The sequence below is a fragment of the Sebastes umbrosus genome, chromosome 8 (assembly GCF_015220745.1).
Source record: "Sebastes umbrosus isolate fSebUmb1 chromosome 8, fSebUmb1.pri, whole genome shotgun sequence".
Classification (NCBI taxonomy): domain Eukaryota; kingdom Metazoa; phylum Chordata; class Actinopteri; order Perciformes; family Sebastidae; genus Sebastes; species Sebastes umbrosus.
In genome coordinates, this window is record NC_051276.1 from 6462058 (window position 1) to 6478937 (window position 16880).

Sequence of the window (16880 nt, forward strand, 5' to 3'; positions counted from 1 at the left end):
GACCAGCAATAGAGATCTTTTACAATTGACAATCACAAATGAATTAGTAAGTAAATGCAGCAAAACACACACAGATGGGAGTTTTAAAGTACCAACCACAATCATCATCACTATAACATACACAGATATACGCATATTCATGCCCTTAAATTGCTTTTCTAAAATTGTGCAGTCAGCGGAGTGTAAGATCTGTTGCGTATTTAATCTCCAACATTCCTTAAAGCAGGTTTACCTACTGTTGGAACCTACAGCTGAAGTTTATCAGGTCACATCGCCCCGTGAAATATGAAGATTAAAATGATAGTTCTATTTCGTTCTTCCTGACTGCCAGAGGCAGTGTTTAACACTGGATGTTATCCATCTCGCGCACGCGCAGGTCGAGTATTTAATATCAACAAAGTCACATGTGACCTGGGATGACGTAGTTTATATAAGCCCACGTCATCATCAGAGATGTCCCTTGAATCTTCTCGCGGCAGGTAATCCGCGAATGCAGGTTGATTAAAGAGATAAGCCGTTGACTTTTCGCTGGAAGCCCTGCAACCGCATGGTTGGAGCTACGGTTTCGTCCTCCAAGGGCTGCGATTAGTTAATCACGGCTACACTCTAACACTTTAGACGCTGTAACACCGGTGTTTTCGCCGGTTCAATTCAGCGAGGCTAACGACAGGTGAGCTAGGATAACAAGGTGAGTATATCCTCCCGTCGTTAGAGTTTAAGTTACGTTTGTTGATAGGAGTCTGTTTTCGGTCTCCTTTATTGTTTATTGCCGCCGAGCTAAGTGTTTGCGCTACAGTATCGGCGAGCCTCCGTCGGACAACGAGCCCCGTTGGGCTGTTGTCGGCTAATTCATTTCCTTTTACAGTGTGTATTGCTCAGCAGCGAGTGATTTCGCTCGTTAAAGCAGACATCTCCTTTGTTGATAGATAGAGCGACCGCTCCCCAGTAAGTGATTTCGCTTGTGGGTTAACTTATTTTGTGGCTGCTGTTAAAGGGGAAGTTATTATCTCCCCTGTCTTTTGTATAATAACAGTCCTAGTTCAAAGCTAGTGTCTAGTTACTGAGACAGTTTGCTGTTAAGCAAATTGATGTAATTTTTTTTTTTTTTTCTCTCTGTTACTAGAGAGTGCTTTCACTCCAGTGTAACCAATGATTTGCATAACTAAGTAAACACATTATATTAGTAAGATAAATACATTATTTAATTAAATATAAGAGTATAAAATTAATACTAAGAATTATTATAAATATCAGCAGCACCATGTTAGGTGAGCATGTTTGCCGTGCCTGCATGGCTCCACTGCTAGCTACTGATGGCCATGATGAATGCCCCACATGCCTCGGTGTTGTACACCTGAGGGAGGGGCTGTCCGACAGTCAGTGCATGAATTGTAGTTTTATGCCACGGGAGCTGAAGATAGCTCGATTAGCTGAGCTAGAAGAGCAGCTCGAGTTCCAGTTGCCCCTATCGGGTGTACCTTCAAATGCACGGAGTGGGCGGAGACGCGCCCCACCTAAGGGGGCCCCACCTACAAAAAAGGCACGGAAAGTGGACTGTTTGGCAACTAAGGTCGACACGCTAACATCAGAGTTTGCTGAGATTAAAGCGCTGCTCCTTAACCTTCAGCCAGGCAGGGTGAACGCAACCCAGAATGACAGCCCGCAGGCTATGACACCTACCCCACTGAGATGGGATGAGGATGCCCTGTCTACGAGGGCTTCCTGTAGCCAGTTCTGTGAGGACCGGCCTGGACAGGGAGAGCTAGTAGCCTCCTCCCACGCTTCTGACACCTGTTCCCAGCAGTCAGGAAGTGGGTCCAGGGCAAACTCAGAGTCTGCTCCAGCGACAGTTAAGCCAGTGGTCCGTATGGCTCTGGCACGCTTAGGCTTGGATGAGGCCCCGACTGCGGGCACCTCATCCAGTGCATTTTTTAGGTGGGCCCCGCCCCTGGCGGGTTTCTCTGTTCCACCCTCCCAGCCATACATTGAGGAGCTCCACAAATGCTGGCCAGACCCGAAATCGCTTTCCCACCACACCACTGACGGCAGGGCCTTAGCTTCAATGCAGAACGCTGACACTTACGGACTGGGTAAGATGCCAGCAGTGGAGCCATCTATTGCCGCCCTTATTGTGTCTCCCAATGAGGTCTTGAGGCCTGATGCTCGCTGTCCCAGGCCCCAGTGTCGCATCACAGACGACTTCCTAGTCAAGGCTTATGAAACAGCGGCACGCATGGGCCGTCTTGGAAACTCTCTTTCCCACCTGATACTATCCTTGTCCCAGTCCCTGCAAGCTGCTGGCGTGGATGCTTCCGTCCAGAGCCTCAGTGATGCATCCCTGCAGGCGTTCGGTCTTATCACAAGGGAGCTTGGCAGACTAATGTCGACCCTTACGCTGACTCGCCGGCAGGTATGGCTGGCCCAATCTCCGCTTTCGGAGCCGGGCCGGAGAGCCCTCCGCACTCTCCCCGTGGTTCCGGGGGAGCTGTTTGGCCCAGCAGCACAGCAGGCCTTGGAGCGGGGAATCCAGGCGAACCAGACTCGGCAGCAGTTTGCTAGCTTCCGGGAACCTACGCCTTTATTGCGACAGCGGCCCCCACAGGGTGGTGGTACCAGTCGCCCTCGGCTTCCAGCTCGTCCTGATACGTACCCGAGGACCTCGCAGGCTCCGGCACGGCCGGTGCCTCAAGCGAGAAGGGGTCGGGGGTCAGGGTATCGCCCCCCCAGGTACCCAAAGGGCCAGAGGGGAAGATCCTGATGCCCCGGGGCCGGCAGTCGGACGCTTCTCCCAGCAGCAACTCAGCTGCTGGGAAAGCAGCACTTCAGACCCTTGGGTGGTGGCTACGCTTTCCCAAGGGTACAATCTCCAATTCCGACGCCGGCCCCCAGTTTTCAGTGGGATCAGACTGACCACGGTCAGAGATCCCACAAAGTCCCAGGCACTCAGACAAGAAATATCCACCCTCCTGGGGAAGGGTGCCATCGAAGAGCTGGGGCAAGAGACACAGCAAGGTGGGTTTTACTCAGTTTATTTTCTGATTCCAAAGAGAGAGGGTGGGTTTTCGCCCTATACTGGACTTACGAGGGCTGAACACATTTCTGAAGGTGTTGCCCTTCCACATGCTGAGTACAGCAGATGTGCTCCAAAACGTGACACGGCACAGTTGGTTCACATCCATCGATTTGAAGGACGCATACTTTCACGTCCCAATAGCACTATCTCACAGGCAGTACCTGCGCTTCGCATTCGAAGGCAAGGCCTTCCAATTCAAGGTGCTCCCATTTGGTCTTTCCCTTGCCCCACGGGTCTTCACAAGGTGCATGAGGGCGGCACTCGCCCCAATGCAGGCCAGGGGTATGCTTATCCTCCCATACCTGGATGATTGGCTAATTTGTGCTCTGACCAGGGAACAGGCAGAGCGGGACACTGCGTCCCTTCTGCATCACGTGACGAGGTTGGGCCTTACCGTCAACCATGCCAAGAGTTGTCTCATACCCAGCCAAAGGGTAGTGTTCATTGGTTTAACTCTGGACTCCCGCCATATGCTGGCCTTCCCAACACCAAGACGAGTAAACGCCATACTCCAGCTCCTCCTCCGGTTCCGGAAGAACAGGAGGTTGAGGTACAGCCTGTTTCTCAGGCTGTTAGGTATGTTGACGTCAGTAACATCAGTAGTGCCACTGGGCCTCCTGTACTTACGGCCATTCCAAATTTGGATCAATTGTCTCCAATTAGATCCAAAGTCCCACAGATCCAAGAGAGTCAGGGTGTCCAGCCGATGCCTCCTTGCATTGCGGCCATGGAGAGCCGGGGCATATCTGGCCAGGGGCATCTCATTGGGTTCGATTCCCTCACGTCGCGAGGTGGTGGTGACCGATGCTTCGCCCTCCGGCTGGGGGGCAGTATGGCAGCACAGAGCGATAAGGGGGCTCTGGACAGCACAGGAAGCGGCGGAGCACATAAATGTGCTCGAGCTCCGTGCTATATATTTGGCACTTCGCAAATTCCTACCACATTTGAGAGGCAGGCATGTTGTTGTACGGTCCGACAACAAGTCAGCTGTCTACCATGTAAACCGGCAAGGGGGCACCAGATCAACCCGGTTGCTACAGGTGGCACGGAGACTTCTGGTATGGGCTTTCCCTTGTTTTTCCAGCCTCAGGGCCATGTATCTGCCAGGGCCACAGAATGTGGTGGCAGACTTTCTCTCCCGCCAGAAACCCCCCGCGGGCGAGTGGAGGCTCCACCCAGAGGTGGTAGAGGAGATATGGCGCAAATATGGCGCAGCAGAGGTGGACCTGTTTGCCTCAGAAGCCTCAACGCACTGCCCTCTTTGGTTCTCCCTGACGGAGACAGCAAGCCCGTTGGGACAGGATGCCCTGGCACACCCATGGCCAGATTGCCTCCTCTATGCCTTCCCACCATTCCCACTGATAGCAGTAACGCTACACAGAATACAGCACGGCAACAACAGACTCCTGTTGGTCGCCCCAAACTGGCCGGGGAGACCCTGGTTTCCAGGGATGCACAGGCTTCTGGACGGAGTTCCATGGTGCCTGCCCAAGAGGCAAGACTTGCTCTCACAGCTGGGGGGCCGCATCTGGCATCCGAACCCGGATCGCCTACAGCTTTGGGTATGGCCCCTGAGGAGCCGGACCCACTCCTAAGGGTATGTGACCAGGCGGTAATTCAAACCATTTCTGACTCAAGAGCACCCTCCACCAGGGCACTGTATGCCAACAGGTGGAAAATATTCTCAGAGTGGTGTAAAGTTCATGAGGAGATACCTCAGAGTGCCTCTGTGCCAATAATACTGAGATTTTGCAGTCTTTGCTGGAGAAGAAACTCTCTCCTTCTACCTTGAAGGTCTATGTAGCTGCTATTTCAGCCGGGCATGTCAGAGTGGATAACCAGACCGTGGGGTCTCACACTCTGGTGACCCGATTTCTTAAAGGAGCCCAGCGGCGGAACCCCCCGCAGGCTGTCAAGGTTCCCTCGTGGGAACTGCCTCTGGTGCTAGAAGCCCTTTGTCTCCCCCCCTTCGAGCCTCTGGATCAGTCGGGGCTGGAGTGGTCTTCAGTAAAGGTTGCTTTCCTTTTGGCGATGGCATCAGCAAAACGTGTGAGTGAACTTCACGCCTTGTCAGTGAGTGAAACGTGTATTCGCTGGAACTCGGATGGCACAGGGGTAGCACTTTGGCCTAACCCATCATTTTTCCCGAAGAGGTTGGCTCCGGCCCACTCTAATCAGGTCATTGAGCTGGCAGCTTATGACCCTTCATGCCTACAGGGTGAAGATGCTAAGTCAGCAGAACTGCTCTGCCCAGTGAGGGCCTTAAGGCATTATATACAGGTGACTGCGAGCTTTCGCCGCTCTGATAGTCTGTTTGTCTGCTATGGGGGCCATAGGAAAGGGCACACCCTGTCCAAGCAGAGGCTTTCCAGGTGGATTGTTCAGGCCATTGAGGAAGCATACAGGTCAAAAGGACTGCCTTTACCTCTTAATATCAGAGGCCACTCCACCAGGAGTGTCTCCACTTCCTGGGCAGCACTACGGGGGATCCCCCTAAGTGATATCTGCGCTGCGGCCAGCTGGGCTACGCCATGCACCTTTGCCCGTTTTTACAGGGTCAATGTTGCTGCTCCCCATGCAGTAGCATCGGTGGTCTTTCAGGAATCCACAGGCCGTTCCCGGTGAGGTGGGTTTTCCTCGTGACTACGTTGGTAGTCGTCATCCAGTGTTAAACACTGCCTCTGGCAGTCAGGAAGAACGAAATAGAACGAGAGTTACGTATGTAACTACGGTTCTATGAGTTCTGGATGACTGCCAGAGTTGGCTGTCACTCGGAATCTTGGCGAGAAGATTCTGGAGGGACATCTCTGATGATGACGTGGGCTTATATAAACTACGTCATCCCAGGTCACATGTGACTTTGTTGATATTAAATACTCGACCTGCGCGTGCGCGACATGGATAACATCCAGTGTTAAACACTGCCTCTGGCAGTCATCCAGAACTCATAGAACCGTAGTTACATACGTAACTCTCGTATTTTATTAAGAAGAGCATCAATGAATCAGTCTAACCCTCTGAGACCCACAATAGACCAATTTTTGTCTTTTTTAGGGGGGTCTTTAGGGGGAGATAGCAGGTCAGCAGTAAATGTCACATAGAAGTGGTGTACATCATCTGAAAGCTGGGAACCTGAAGATTATTTTGAGTGTGTGTCAAGTTGTTCTAGTCATAAATCAGTCATAATCATGAATTCATTCATTATTTTAAATTAATTTTAAAAGTGTATGAGGGTTAAGAATATTGAACATCGAAGCCTATGATGTCCATCCCCATGCTCTATTATGTCTCATAAGTTGTTGGGTTGAAACCATTTGTTACACAGATTTGATACTAAATTTGACCATTTTTTACCACTCGAGAATTGATCAAAATTATCAATAATCCCTCCAAAACACCACATTAAGACACCAAGACCTTGAGGAACACCATAGTAAAAGCCATGCTGTGATTTGGGATCAAAAACTTTTGACATTTGGAGATTTCTGGAAGAATTGTATTTTTCCGTGATTGGATGGTGAGCGCTTCTGTTGTGTAAACTGCTCAGAAACCCCCTTATTATCAATCTACCAAGAAAAGCCATCCATTCTCTGAATGCTCTAGGTCTGTAGTTTGTGGCTGTAACATTTCATGAGGCTGTGATTATCCTAGAGGTCACCACAGGTCAGTTCATACAGTGAGGTCAAGTTTAAATAAATATTCAAACACATCATTTTAGAATCGGTGAAAATAAAACATTTATACTGCATAAAAAAAACTGCATGGTTTTTGGCCCAAACTGCATGTGATTATCATAAAGTGGGCATGTCTGTAAAGGGGAGACTTGTGGGTACCCATAGAACCCATTTTCATTCACATATCTTGAGGTCAGAGGTCAAGGGACCCCTTTGAAAATGGCCATGATGATGATATCACCATCAGATAAAGACTGGTTCACAAGTCTATATCTGCAGAATCTGTCAAATTGGTCCTTGTTCCAATACAGGAGGCCGAACGTCCTGTATTGTTATTCACGCTGATGAGTCAACACCATGGGGTTAACAGCCAGCAATGTTCTGACTCTGGGTTGTTCTTGTTTTATTGAAGGATTAACCTTCTGATAGGATGCAACCATTATCTCTAAATTGACGAGCCATAGATCATAATTTCGCATCAGATCAAGATAAAGGTCTTCCAGATGAGCCTGTGTCCAGTGTTGGAAATATATCATGATAAAACTGTTGTTGTGTAACAAACTTAATTATGTTGTGAGTTTAGCGAGTTTGGTGTTAAATACTAGGCTTAGACTGTCTACAGATAATTGACTAATGTAAGACGGGGCAAGAATGATCACCTGGATTATCTCGTGATGGAATGTTGAGTGGGCCTGTACAAAGAGCAGTTGCAAGGTCAAAAGGGCATTGGGGGTAAAACCGGAAGGGGGAAGGGACAGGATGTTCGTGCAGACCCAAGGTTGTAAAAGATGGAGTCAGACATAGGATGGAAAAGTATTGGTTCTGCTAAAAGCCTGACCCCTCCCCCAGGGTGAGCCTGCTGTGTATAAAGTTAAATGTATAGCAGAGATCGGGGTTCATTCTCTGCGAACTGACAACCGTGTTGCATGGTATCAGGGACACATTGATGAATCCAGAACTTCTGTAATAACTCTGTGCAACTTTGATGAGTATATCTTTGGAATAAATTGATACTGATTATGCTTTAAACTTACTTGTATTTGTTTATGATTTACTCTGAGCTTGCAGCTGCTTAGAAGATAAAACAACACGCATGAAGGTGACGACTCCCTGAGGGGAATTCCTTCACCAGCGTGGCACATGGCAATCATGTCCTCTTATAAAACAGGTGCATCTCTGGGGCAATCGGGCCTGTTACACAACACTGGCTGTAGTCCATCCCATGGTTGACCTGGTACAGAGAAAACCTGAGGTGATGTATTCATCAAACTCACCTCCCCGACACACTGTGTGCTTTCAGCAAAGGCAAATAATGATGAAATGCGACCAATGACGTACATTACTTGTTTGACCAAACTGTCCGTTTTTTTGGCACGACTGAACAAGCGGCTGGATGTTAGAGAAACACGAAGTCACGAAGAAGTGAGACGAATAAAGGCAGCGAAACAAAGGGTTGGACAGAATTTAATGTACATCTTAAATGCCACACAAAAATCTGTATAGTTAATTTTAGATGGTATTCCTGTTGTCTAATTTTGGCTGGCTGGCTCAATTTCACTGACTTGTGGTCACTGCAGGCTTTATTTTTCTATTGCTGGAACAATGAATCAAGGAGATCTGATGAGCAACCATTTTTACTGACTTTCTTCAATCAATCAATCAAACTTTATTAATTTAGCACCTTTCAAACAAGTCAAATGCAATTCAAAGTGCTGGACAGACGATTGACAAAAATATAGAGTGTTAAAAATGGATTTAGAGACTAATGCACACCAAAACAACCAATATAAAAATTAATTGAATAAGAAAGCAATAAGAGATGGGTATTTAAGATAATAAAAGATAGATAAAATACAAGGAAATAAAAATAACGATAAAAATAAATAAGTAAAAATGATGAAACTACACAAAATAATCAGATTGTATTAAAATAATACAATTTTAATAAAATAAAATAGAATAAAAGAGATAATAATGACCAGCAATAAAATGTTGATTAAATAAAATAGAGTAAAATAAACACTATAATGATGACGATAAATAAAATAAGTATAAACAATAAAACTATAAATTTATAAAACTATAAAACACTACATAAAAGCCAGACTAAATAGACGGGTTTTTAGTTTACGTTTAAAAATAACAATATTTTCAGCTCCTCTCAGTTCCTCTGGAACGTTGTTCAAGCGACTCGGAGCGTAAAGGCAGAAAACAGAATCACCAGATGTTTTTGTTCTTCTGTGCGGAACAACTAAAAGAGAAGAACCGGTGGATCTGAAGGGCCTTCCTGGTTCATGAACCAAAAGCATTTCTGCAAGGTAGTCTGGTGAAAGGCCATGTAGTGCCTTAATAAAAACTAATAAAAACAATTTTAAAATCAATACGAAAACAGGTAACCAATGTAAACATACAGCTACTTTTCCAAGTAAAAAAATATACTGTGCATTTTCCCCTTTTTCACATATACAAACAGCATAAAGATAGTATAAAAAAGAAGAAAATGCAATGAAAGGGGACACGAAACCATTGTTTTTTACAGTGGAAGCCCTAAAATACAATATAAAGGAATTGATTAATGTGCATTTTTACCTCATACACTGTTACCTACTCTCTTATCTGGTCGTTGACTAAGTGTGCAACAGTCTAGCTGGACTAACTGATACAGAGGACAAGGTGAAGTATAAAAACTCATAGTCACTGTAGCTGCAACCATTATATCTACATATCATACAGGGAAATGGAGCTTTGCACGTACACCCGCCTGCTTCGATTGCCCTCTATCTCAATCTTTCAAATTCATTCACTCATACAAACACAGTTAACACGTGTTTGCTCGCCAAGGAGATGCTAATTGTGCCCAGACATTAGACAGAATATCTGGTACTTTAATCAGTAATCTCTTTATTGGTCAGGTTAATGACCGATCAATATTCCCCCTCGTATCAAAGTAGAGAGGGCCACGCATGCATTAGTTTGCTCGCCGGGCTGATGCCAGACGGGGCTTATCTGTGGATAAATTGCTGCACAATTATTGTAATGTACTTTTATGTCACCATTAATGAACCATTAGAGGTTGTTAGCCAGCACTGGCTATACAATATATCAGTAAGAAGTACTGAAGCTTAAGCGTTTTACACCCAGCATCCCACACCAAAAGGCCCACATGTATCTTTGGTTTGGTGCATTTTATGTGCTTGTGTGCCGACAGTATGAGACACATAATTAATTACAAAAACACAAAAAATAAAGACAACACAAAATGAAGTTCTGTGAAAGGGTAATGGTGTTTAATGGTCTACAGTTATGGCCAGATAATTAATCACTTACTGCATCACAGAAATCATCCATGCATTTGACAGTGCTATGAGAGGTGCTAAGCTGTAAAAACTACACACTTTATAAATACAGCTACAATTAAAATATGCCAAAATCCTGAGAAAAGGTTTGAGTTTTATCTAAACATGTCGTCTGCTAATAGTACAAAAGACTCTCTCGGTCACAACTTGAATACGTTTAGGAAGCTTGCTGATTTAAAAACGCTCTCTTCCCTGCAAATAAATTACAACCATCGCACTTTTAAAAACAACACAACTCTAAAGCTTTACATTTCTTTCTTCCAAATGGAACAAACTTTTTTTGTACTGTAATTAGATTATACAAACAATGTTACACTTTACAAATTTCAACAGGTGTTAAGAATATTTCGAGTGGTATAAATGGACAGTAAATACAGCTATAAAAGTGCTCCATCGATAACAAAAAACTGTTGATTGCAGAACTGTTTTCCTTTTCTAGAGATATAAAATTTAAACACTATAACAGCAATATTTCCCCCCTTTTTTTAAATGCTAAAGCTCTCTACTCACTGACTATGGGGCCATAACTTGACAAAAGTGTGGTTACACAGGTCGTGGATAGACAGGAATGTTGTTATTGGGAAAGGTTCTCCTCAGGCCCAGCAAACAAAAGGCAGATTCAATCCATGTCCAAGCCTATTCATGCATTCGTCCTGCGCTCATCAGTATTTGCCAAGCTCACACTGGGCAGCGATAAAGCCATTCTAATTACTGGGTTGTCCTTTTGAACCGGCCCGCTCCAGATTTTTAAATGGGTTGCTTAGTCATAGCAGGTCCACGTTTCGCCTCCCCAGCAGTTTCCCTTGAATCAATTTTCACAACATTGTCATTTTAAATGCAACATCATCCGGAGCCTCCTCTGGTGACCATTAGTTGTTCTCTTGTGAGAGTGTGGTTTCCTAAGAAAAGAGTGGAAATCAGAAGAAGTTAGACCATGAGGTCAGGTCATTAGTCACTGAATTACACATATATAACTCTTCCTGCTGTCTTACCCAATGCTATAAAAGGGTTATTCAAAGTCTGTGTAATAAAGCACCTAATTGGTCATCCATCAAAAAAGAAAAAACAACCTCAGACCACAACAACTGTTGAGATCTGGGGCCATATAGTGAGTTAAGTTCATTGTGTACGCACACTTACATACTTCTACTATCTTATCTCCTCTGTTTGGTGTTGCAATCTAATGCACTAACTTGACGGTGTTATGGTCAAGGTAAGCTTACACAACTTGGTAGACTTCAGATAAGGCCACTGTTGTTGACAGGGAGGCCGAAGCAGCCAGATGTCCTAAAGGTGCTCTTTTGTTTGACATCATTTGTCTGTAATTTATTTTATTATGTGCAGGATTACAATCTTACAGGAAACATTCTATCTAAAACGGTTAATTTGATTTGTCTCTCCCTGAACATTAAAAACTGCTCTCACATGTTCAATAAAAAAAATGTCTTGCCTGCTAAAGCGACATTTTTGTTGAAACAGCATCACATGGAAACACATGTAATGGAAACTTTCTGTTAACGAGCTGAATCTTTAAGGGACGCTGCTTTAATTGCATTTATATATTATATAAGCTGTGCTTAATGAGGGCAGCATGGCACTATAAAAACCTCCCACTTCCTGCACATAAGGCAGGGGGGGTGAGGTCTGTCTGATCCTGTGTGTGGTGGTAATATGTGGTAATATCGGAAAATAACTACAACGCAGTTATGCATTTATATAACACATCTTAAAGGCGTTTATAGTATGTTTATGAATTAAATCTGTTAACTTCAACAAGAGTCTCTGTGTTCAGTTGATGCTAACATATATAGTAACATTACTTTAGGCTGTCAGTGTTTTGCATGCGATGCTATGATTAAAAGAGTTTTTTTGTACTGTGCATATTGTCATCATATCACATATCTCTGGGTTTAACTTCCCACATTTACAGTTTCAAAACTTACACCGACAGAATTTTACTTTGCAAAATTTGGGGCGTCCAAAGACCAAGAAATACTCCTTGGTTATTGTACATTGAATACATAAGTATTAAAACCATAAAAAGTCTCTTACAAATGGAGTCCTTTCTCCGTATTTGCTCCAGAAGGTCATCTTGACAGTGTTCCTGTGCCCCGTCCGCTGGTCAAAGGTCTGGCACGACTGGAATGGGGGACTGTACAAGTGCAAGCTGGTTGCACACTCTGTGTGGCTGCCATTTTCCACACGATGCAGGCCGAGGGAGTCTAAAATATGCACAAACACACACACACACACACACATTCATGAATGAGACACATACATTTAGGCAGCGCTTGCCACTGGAATGCTGTAAAAATGGAGCTCACAGGCGGTTCTTGGCAGTCACACCAAACATCACACCAGGGCTCTGCTGGCTTTGGAGAAATACTCAGTCAGCAGAGATTTGGGTGAGACCTGTGAGACCAGTTTAACGTTACGTAACCGTGGAGGTTGGAAACTTTTGTATAACTCTGCAAAGTTATTACACAATTCTCCGGACTGTTTCAGAGATAACACGTAATCTCGTGAGGGACAGAACACGTAGAGGATGTTTGTTCTATTGTAATCAACGCAGCATGATAATGTGAGTGTTTCATTGAATTAAGAACCAGTTTCAGACTTCGCATCTACATAGACAAACAAGTATGAGTAAGAGTGAATGGCGGTTTGGTTTCTCACCGTTTATGTAAGCGACCTTGTTTTCCTGGAGAATCCTCTGTGACTTCTGGACCATGTCTCCTTTTGATTTACTGTCCGGCCAGTCAAACAGCGTCTCCTTCAGCTGACCCTGCAGCAGCTTCATGAAACAATGGGAGTCTGTGTGGTCGTGGATGCTACTGCAAGTTGTGAGGAAACACACAAGCATACAGTGTCAGAATAGGACCCCCTTCATGACCCAAAAGCAACATTAAAAATCTGTCCTGTAAAGGATTTTGAGACAGTTTTCAGAAACTCTGGATCTCTTTTTCTTCTTGTGTTATCAACTGTTCCTCCAGACTGGCAAATACTAGATTCAGGTATAATATAATGCAATGTCAATACAATCTTGTAAGTAATAAGCCATAACAATTGCACAACATTTTTGTTTCCTGAACACTACAACAGCCATGTTTGTAACCATTATTTTTACCACATCCCTATTACTGCAGTAGATATGCATACTAATGTTTTGGCACTAAACATGATTGTTCTGGTGTGGTGCTTCTGAGGTACACGCCTATATTTCACAAGAGCAAAGATACATGTTTTACTACACTGCTTCTGCAGTAGGGATGTGGAAAAAAAATAATATGTAATCAATCATATAAAGACACTGCTATTATCAACCCGTAACAAACTCGTATTAATGTTTCCATTTCCATAGACTTGTGGTTCAGGTGATATTTGCTGACATTGTGAGACATGCGAAAGATATCATCAAATAACATCTATTTACACAACCTTTCTGTCTAGAACATTGGACTCTCTTATCTCTATTAACTTGACACAATAATTGCCAAAGAAAAATACCTTGAATAAACAACACAGTTAGTAGCTTTAAGCAACAGGTATAATAATAATATCTCGGAGACCTTGTTGATACAAAATTAAAATGAGCGAATTTGATAATACTGCATTTTACAATAAATAATGCACGATCATGTTATGGCTAATTCAGATTTTGCATGTGAAAGCATCTCACCTGCCATGGCCTTCTCCCCAGCACAGAATCATGAGATTGAACTTCGCGTTACCCTCATCAACCAAGTTCCTTGTGTACCTGCAAAAGAGGACAAATTGTTAAACAGGGAACAGGGAGCAACATGTGGAGACGTACAGTGCATTATTAAAAGGTCTCAAATGAGAACTTTTTGTCACAAATTGTGAATTAAATGTACTGTAAATGTTTTTGATGAAGTTGAGACATGAAACAAACTAGTATAGAAACATGTGCTCTTTTATAACAAATAAATAAATACATAATTTTCCAATAATGTAGAATCATTTTAGCACAAATCTCAATGTGAGCTTTAATATTCGAGCATTATGAGGTTTATTTTTTTATCAAAATTTTCATTTATGTGACTAACACCAGTTTCCACAAAGTAAACCTATATCCTCCTGAGACCCAGCCCATTGACATGTGTCCTCTGTAGTGGACATCATGGGCTTTCCAGTGAAATGGCATGTGTTTGTTTTTTTTTAATCAATTTAAATGTATTCTTGGTTTAATATCACTCTACGGCCATAATCTGTTCATTTTTTTAGTCTTTTCACATTGAAATGGTCCTGTGGTCCACTACAGTGAACATGCTGTAAAATAAAAAAATAAAGTTTAAAAAGCCTAAATTGTAAGATTTTCTTTTAACCCTAAATAGGAAGGAAATAACACAAAAAAGTAATTGGAAGACTTTTTTTACTTTTTACTTGCAATGCACCACTTATTTAAAAAAAAAAACAGAATTATAATCTATCACCTGCACTAAAATCCAGCTGGACAACAGAGAAGTCCCTGATACTTAATAATAATGTTTTTTTTAATTATTTCCATACAGATAATGTGCTCATGTCATATAGGACCTCCTGCGTCCTTGCTTGCTCTGTAAATATTGTTGACGTTGTGTCTACACGTTTTTCTGCTACGTATGTGTGATTCAGTCAGTCTGCAAATATTATGGAGGCAGCTGCAGCTCGCTGGTGAACAACAGACAGACAGACAGACAGACAGACAGACAGTCAGTCGGGTGTGTGTCGGTTCTCTGTGTTGATTGGATCGGCCCCTCACCCTCCCTCCATTCAGCCCTCTCGGATCAAAACACTGGAGCTATTGAAACCCTTTGAATAGAGCAGCTCCCATATTTTGTAGTGAGGAGCCTCCACTGCACAGATAAACATCCACAATAAACTGTTTCCTGTGAGCATATCAGCTCTATGTATAAGTGGCGTTTATTAATTCATATGAATTCTGTTTTTTTTTGTTTTTTTTTAATCTCTTATTCAAATAAGATGCGACGAAGCTGCTATTCTGTATGGAAACAACAGACAGTTTTCATTCAATTATATGTTTTTTTTTAAATTATAGACATTTTAACATCTGAATTTGAATTTTTTAAAATGCATTATATTCATCATATTTTTTCAAGGGCAGGTTGACTTAAAGAGCAGCTATTAAAAGTGTTTGTTTTTTTACAATATGAACAAAAGTTTAAAAATATATATCATAATAATATGATTGAAAAAAACACATTTGGACTAAAGTTAAACCCCACTAGGCCGAAGTGACGGATTAAGATTGCAGAGCAAAGAGTGCAAAGTGCATCAGCATAATAAATTAGTTATATCTGATTATTAGTAAATTGCTGTCAAATATCAGAAGCATTATGAAAGCAGGCTTGTTTTTTTTTTTTTTTTTTTACCTGTACTGGTCAAACTTTGCATATTTCATCCAGTCCTGAGGGTTGCTCTCATATGCTTCCATAATATTTTGGACCTCCTCCACATTGATGCAGTCACTCTCGAAGATCTTATGCAGGATTTTGATCAGGTCATCCAGAGTCTCTGGCTTCACCACCTCGGTGTGCTCCATATCTCTGCAGTAGCTTTTATTCTTTCAGATATTTCTCTTCAGGTTAAACAACAGGTTTCTCTTACCAACTTTGTGCAGTCGTTTACTTTTTATAGGCTTGTCCCTGCAATTTGGGGGCGAGGAGCTGGTGTTGGACTGTACCATTATGGGAGAAGGTGAACGCCCACAGCACACAGTCTCATTTAAATTCCTTGGGTTATGAGCACAGAATGAAATACTGAGAAAAAATATATATGTGGCTGCATCTTCAACACACTCACTCCATAGAAATGTTGGATTTTTTTTTTTATTTTGCACGTTTTCATCAAAACTCTGCATTCATCTCACACATTAAGAACTTGGACTAATCCTCTTTGACTCCAATTCCACCACGTTGTCACAAACACAACCTCCCCCTTCTCCTCTCTCTCTCTCTCTCTTTCTCACTGAGGCATTTCTCCAACAATAGATGTGCAGTCTGCTTTTAATGGGCACTCTCCTCAGAAATTCCCTGCCTAAGGTGTGTGTGTGCAGAGAAGTGGGAATGGAAAGAAAAAATGTGGGAAAATAAAGGTTGAATGGTTGAATATGGTTTTATTTTTTTATTCCTATAATCACCCTTGTTTTGGTTGCATTTAAGTGAAGAGATTATATGCCATAACTCTTGCAACGCATGAAAAACTAGGTGCAACCAAACTCTTTATGAGAACTTTATTTGATCCACTGATCATTGATTGGGAACATACAGCACATATGTAAATTGATTGTAATGTACGATGTTGTATTATGTGACTTTATGTAAGATGTGCTATTCTGTATTTTTTTATTTATTTTCTTTTTCTTAAAAGCCCCCTGCAAATTAGCTATGGCTAGAAGTCCTATATACCTTGCATCGGTTGCACATTAATTAAGTGTAACAATGCCTATGTATTGTCCCTGTCAAATAAACTGATAAATAATAAATAAATAAATAAAAAATGGGACGAAAAAGGATGAAAATGGTAATTATTAAAATATCTAAAGGGAAGAACAGGACAAAGGGAAAGTGATTCTTTAACACTGCAGATAATGGTTTACTTAATTCAACACCTCACTTAGGGAATCTTGTCAAACCAAACAAGGTAATCTGATAGATCATCCCATAAAGACATGCATGTGCAGGGTGTGAGTGAAACATTGTTGGAACACTACTCAACTAGTTTAGCCTGATGAGGAACTATTCAGTTATGTGAGAA

General features: G+C 42.7%; 2 protein-coding genes across 2 annotated transcripts; one reads left to right on the top strand and one right to left on the bottom strand.

Moving 5' to 3' along the window:
* Positions 1 to 1291: 1291 nt before the first annotated feature.
* LOC119493227 lies at positions 1292 to 4811 on the top strand. The gene is given in 3 exon segments (XM_037778379.1): positions 1292 to 2550; positions 2591 to 3055; positions 3057 to 4811. Coding segments are annotated over 3 exon segments (3336 nt in total). The 3' UTR covers positions 4669 to 4811.
* Positions 4812 to 10012: 5201 nt separating this feature from the next.
* Positions 10013 to 15751, bottom strand: cdo1 (cysteine dioxygenase, type I). Its single transcript, XM_037778704.1, has 5 exons — positions 15497 to 15751; positions 13783 to 13860; positions 12780 to 12937; positions 12156 to 12325; positions 10013 to 11002 (listed from the first exon to the last, which is right to left on the bottom strand). Exons 1-5 carry the CDS (start codon positions 15664 to 15666, stop codon positions 10973 to 10975), a joined length of 606 nt encoding a protein of 201 aa, XP_037634632.1. The 5' UTR covers positions 15667 to 15751; the 3' UTR covers positions 10013 to 10972.
* Positions 15752 to 16880: the final 1129 nt, after the last annotated feature.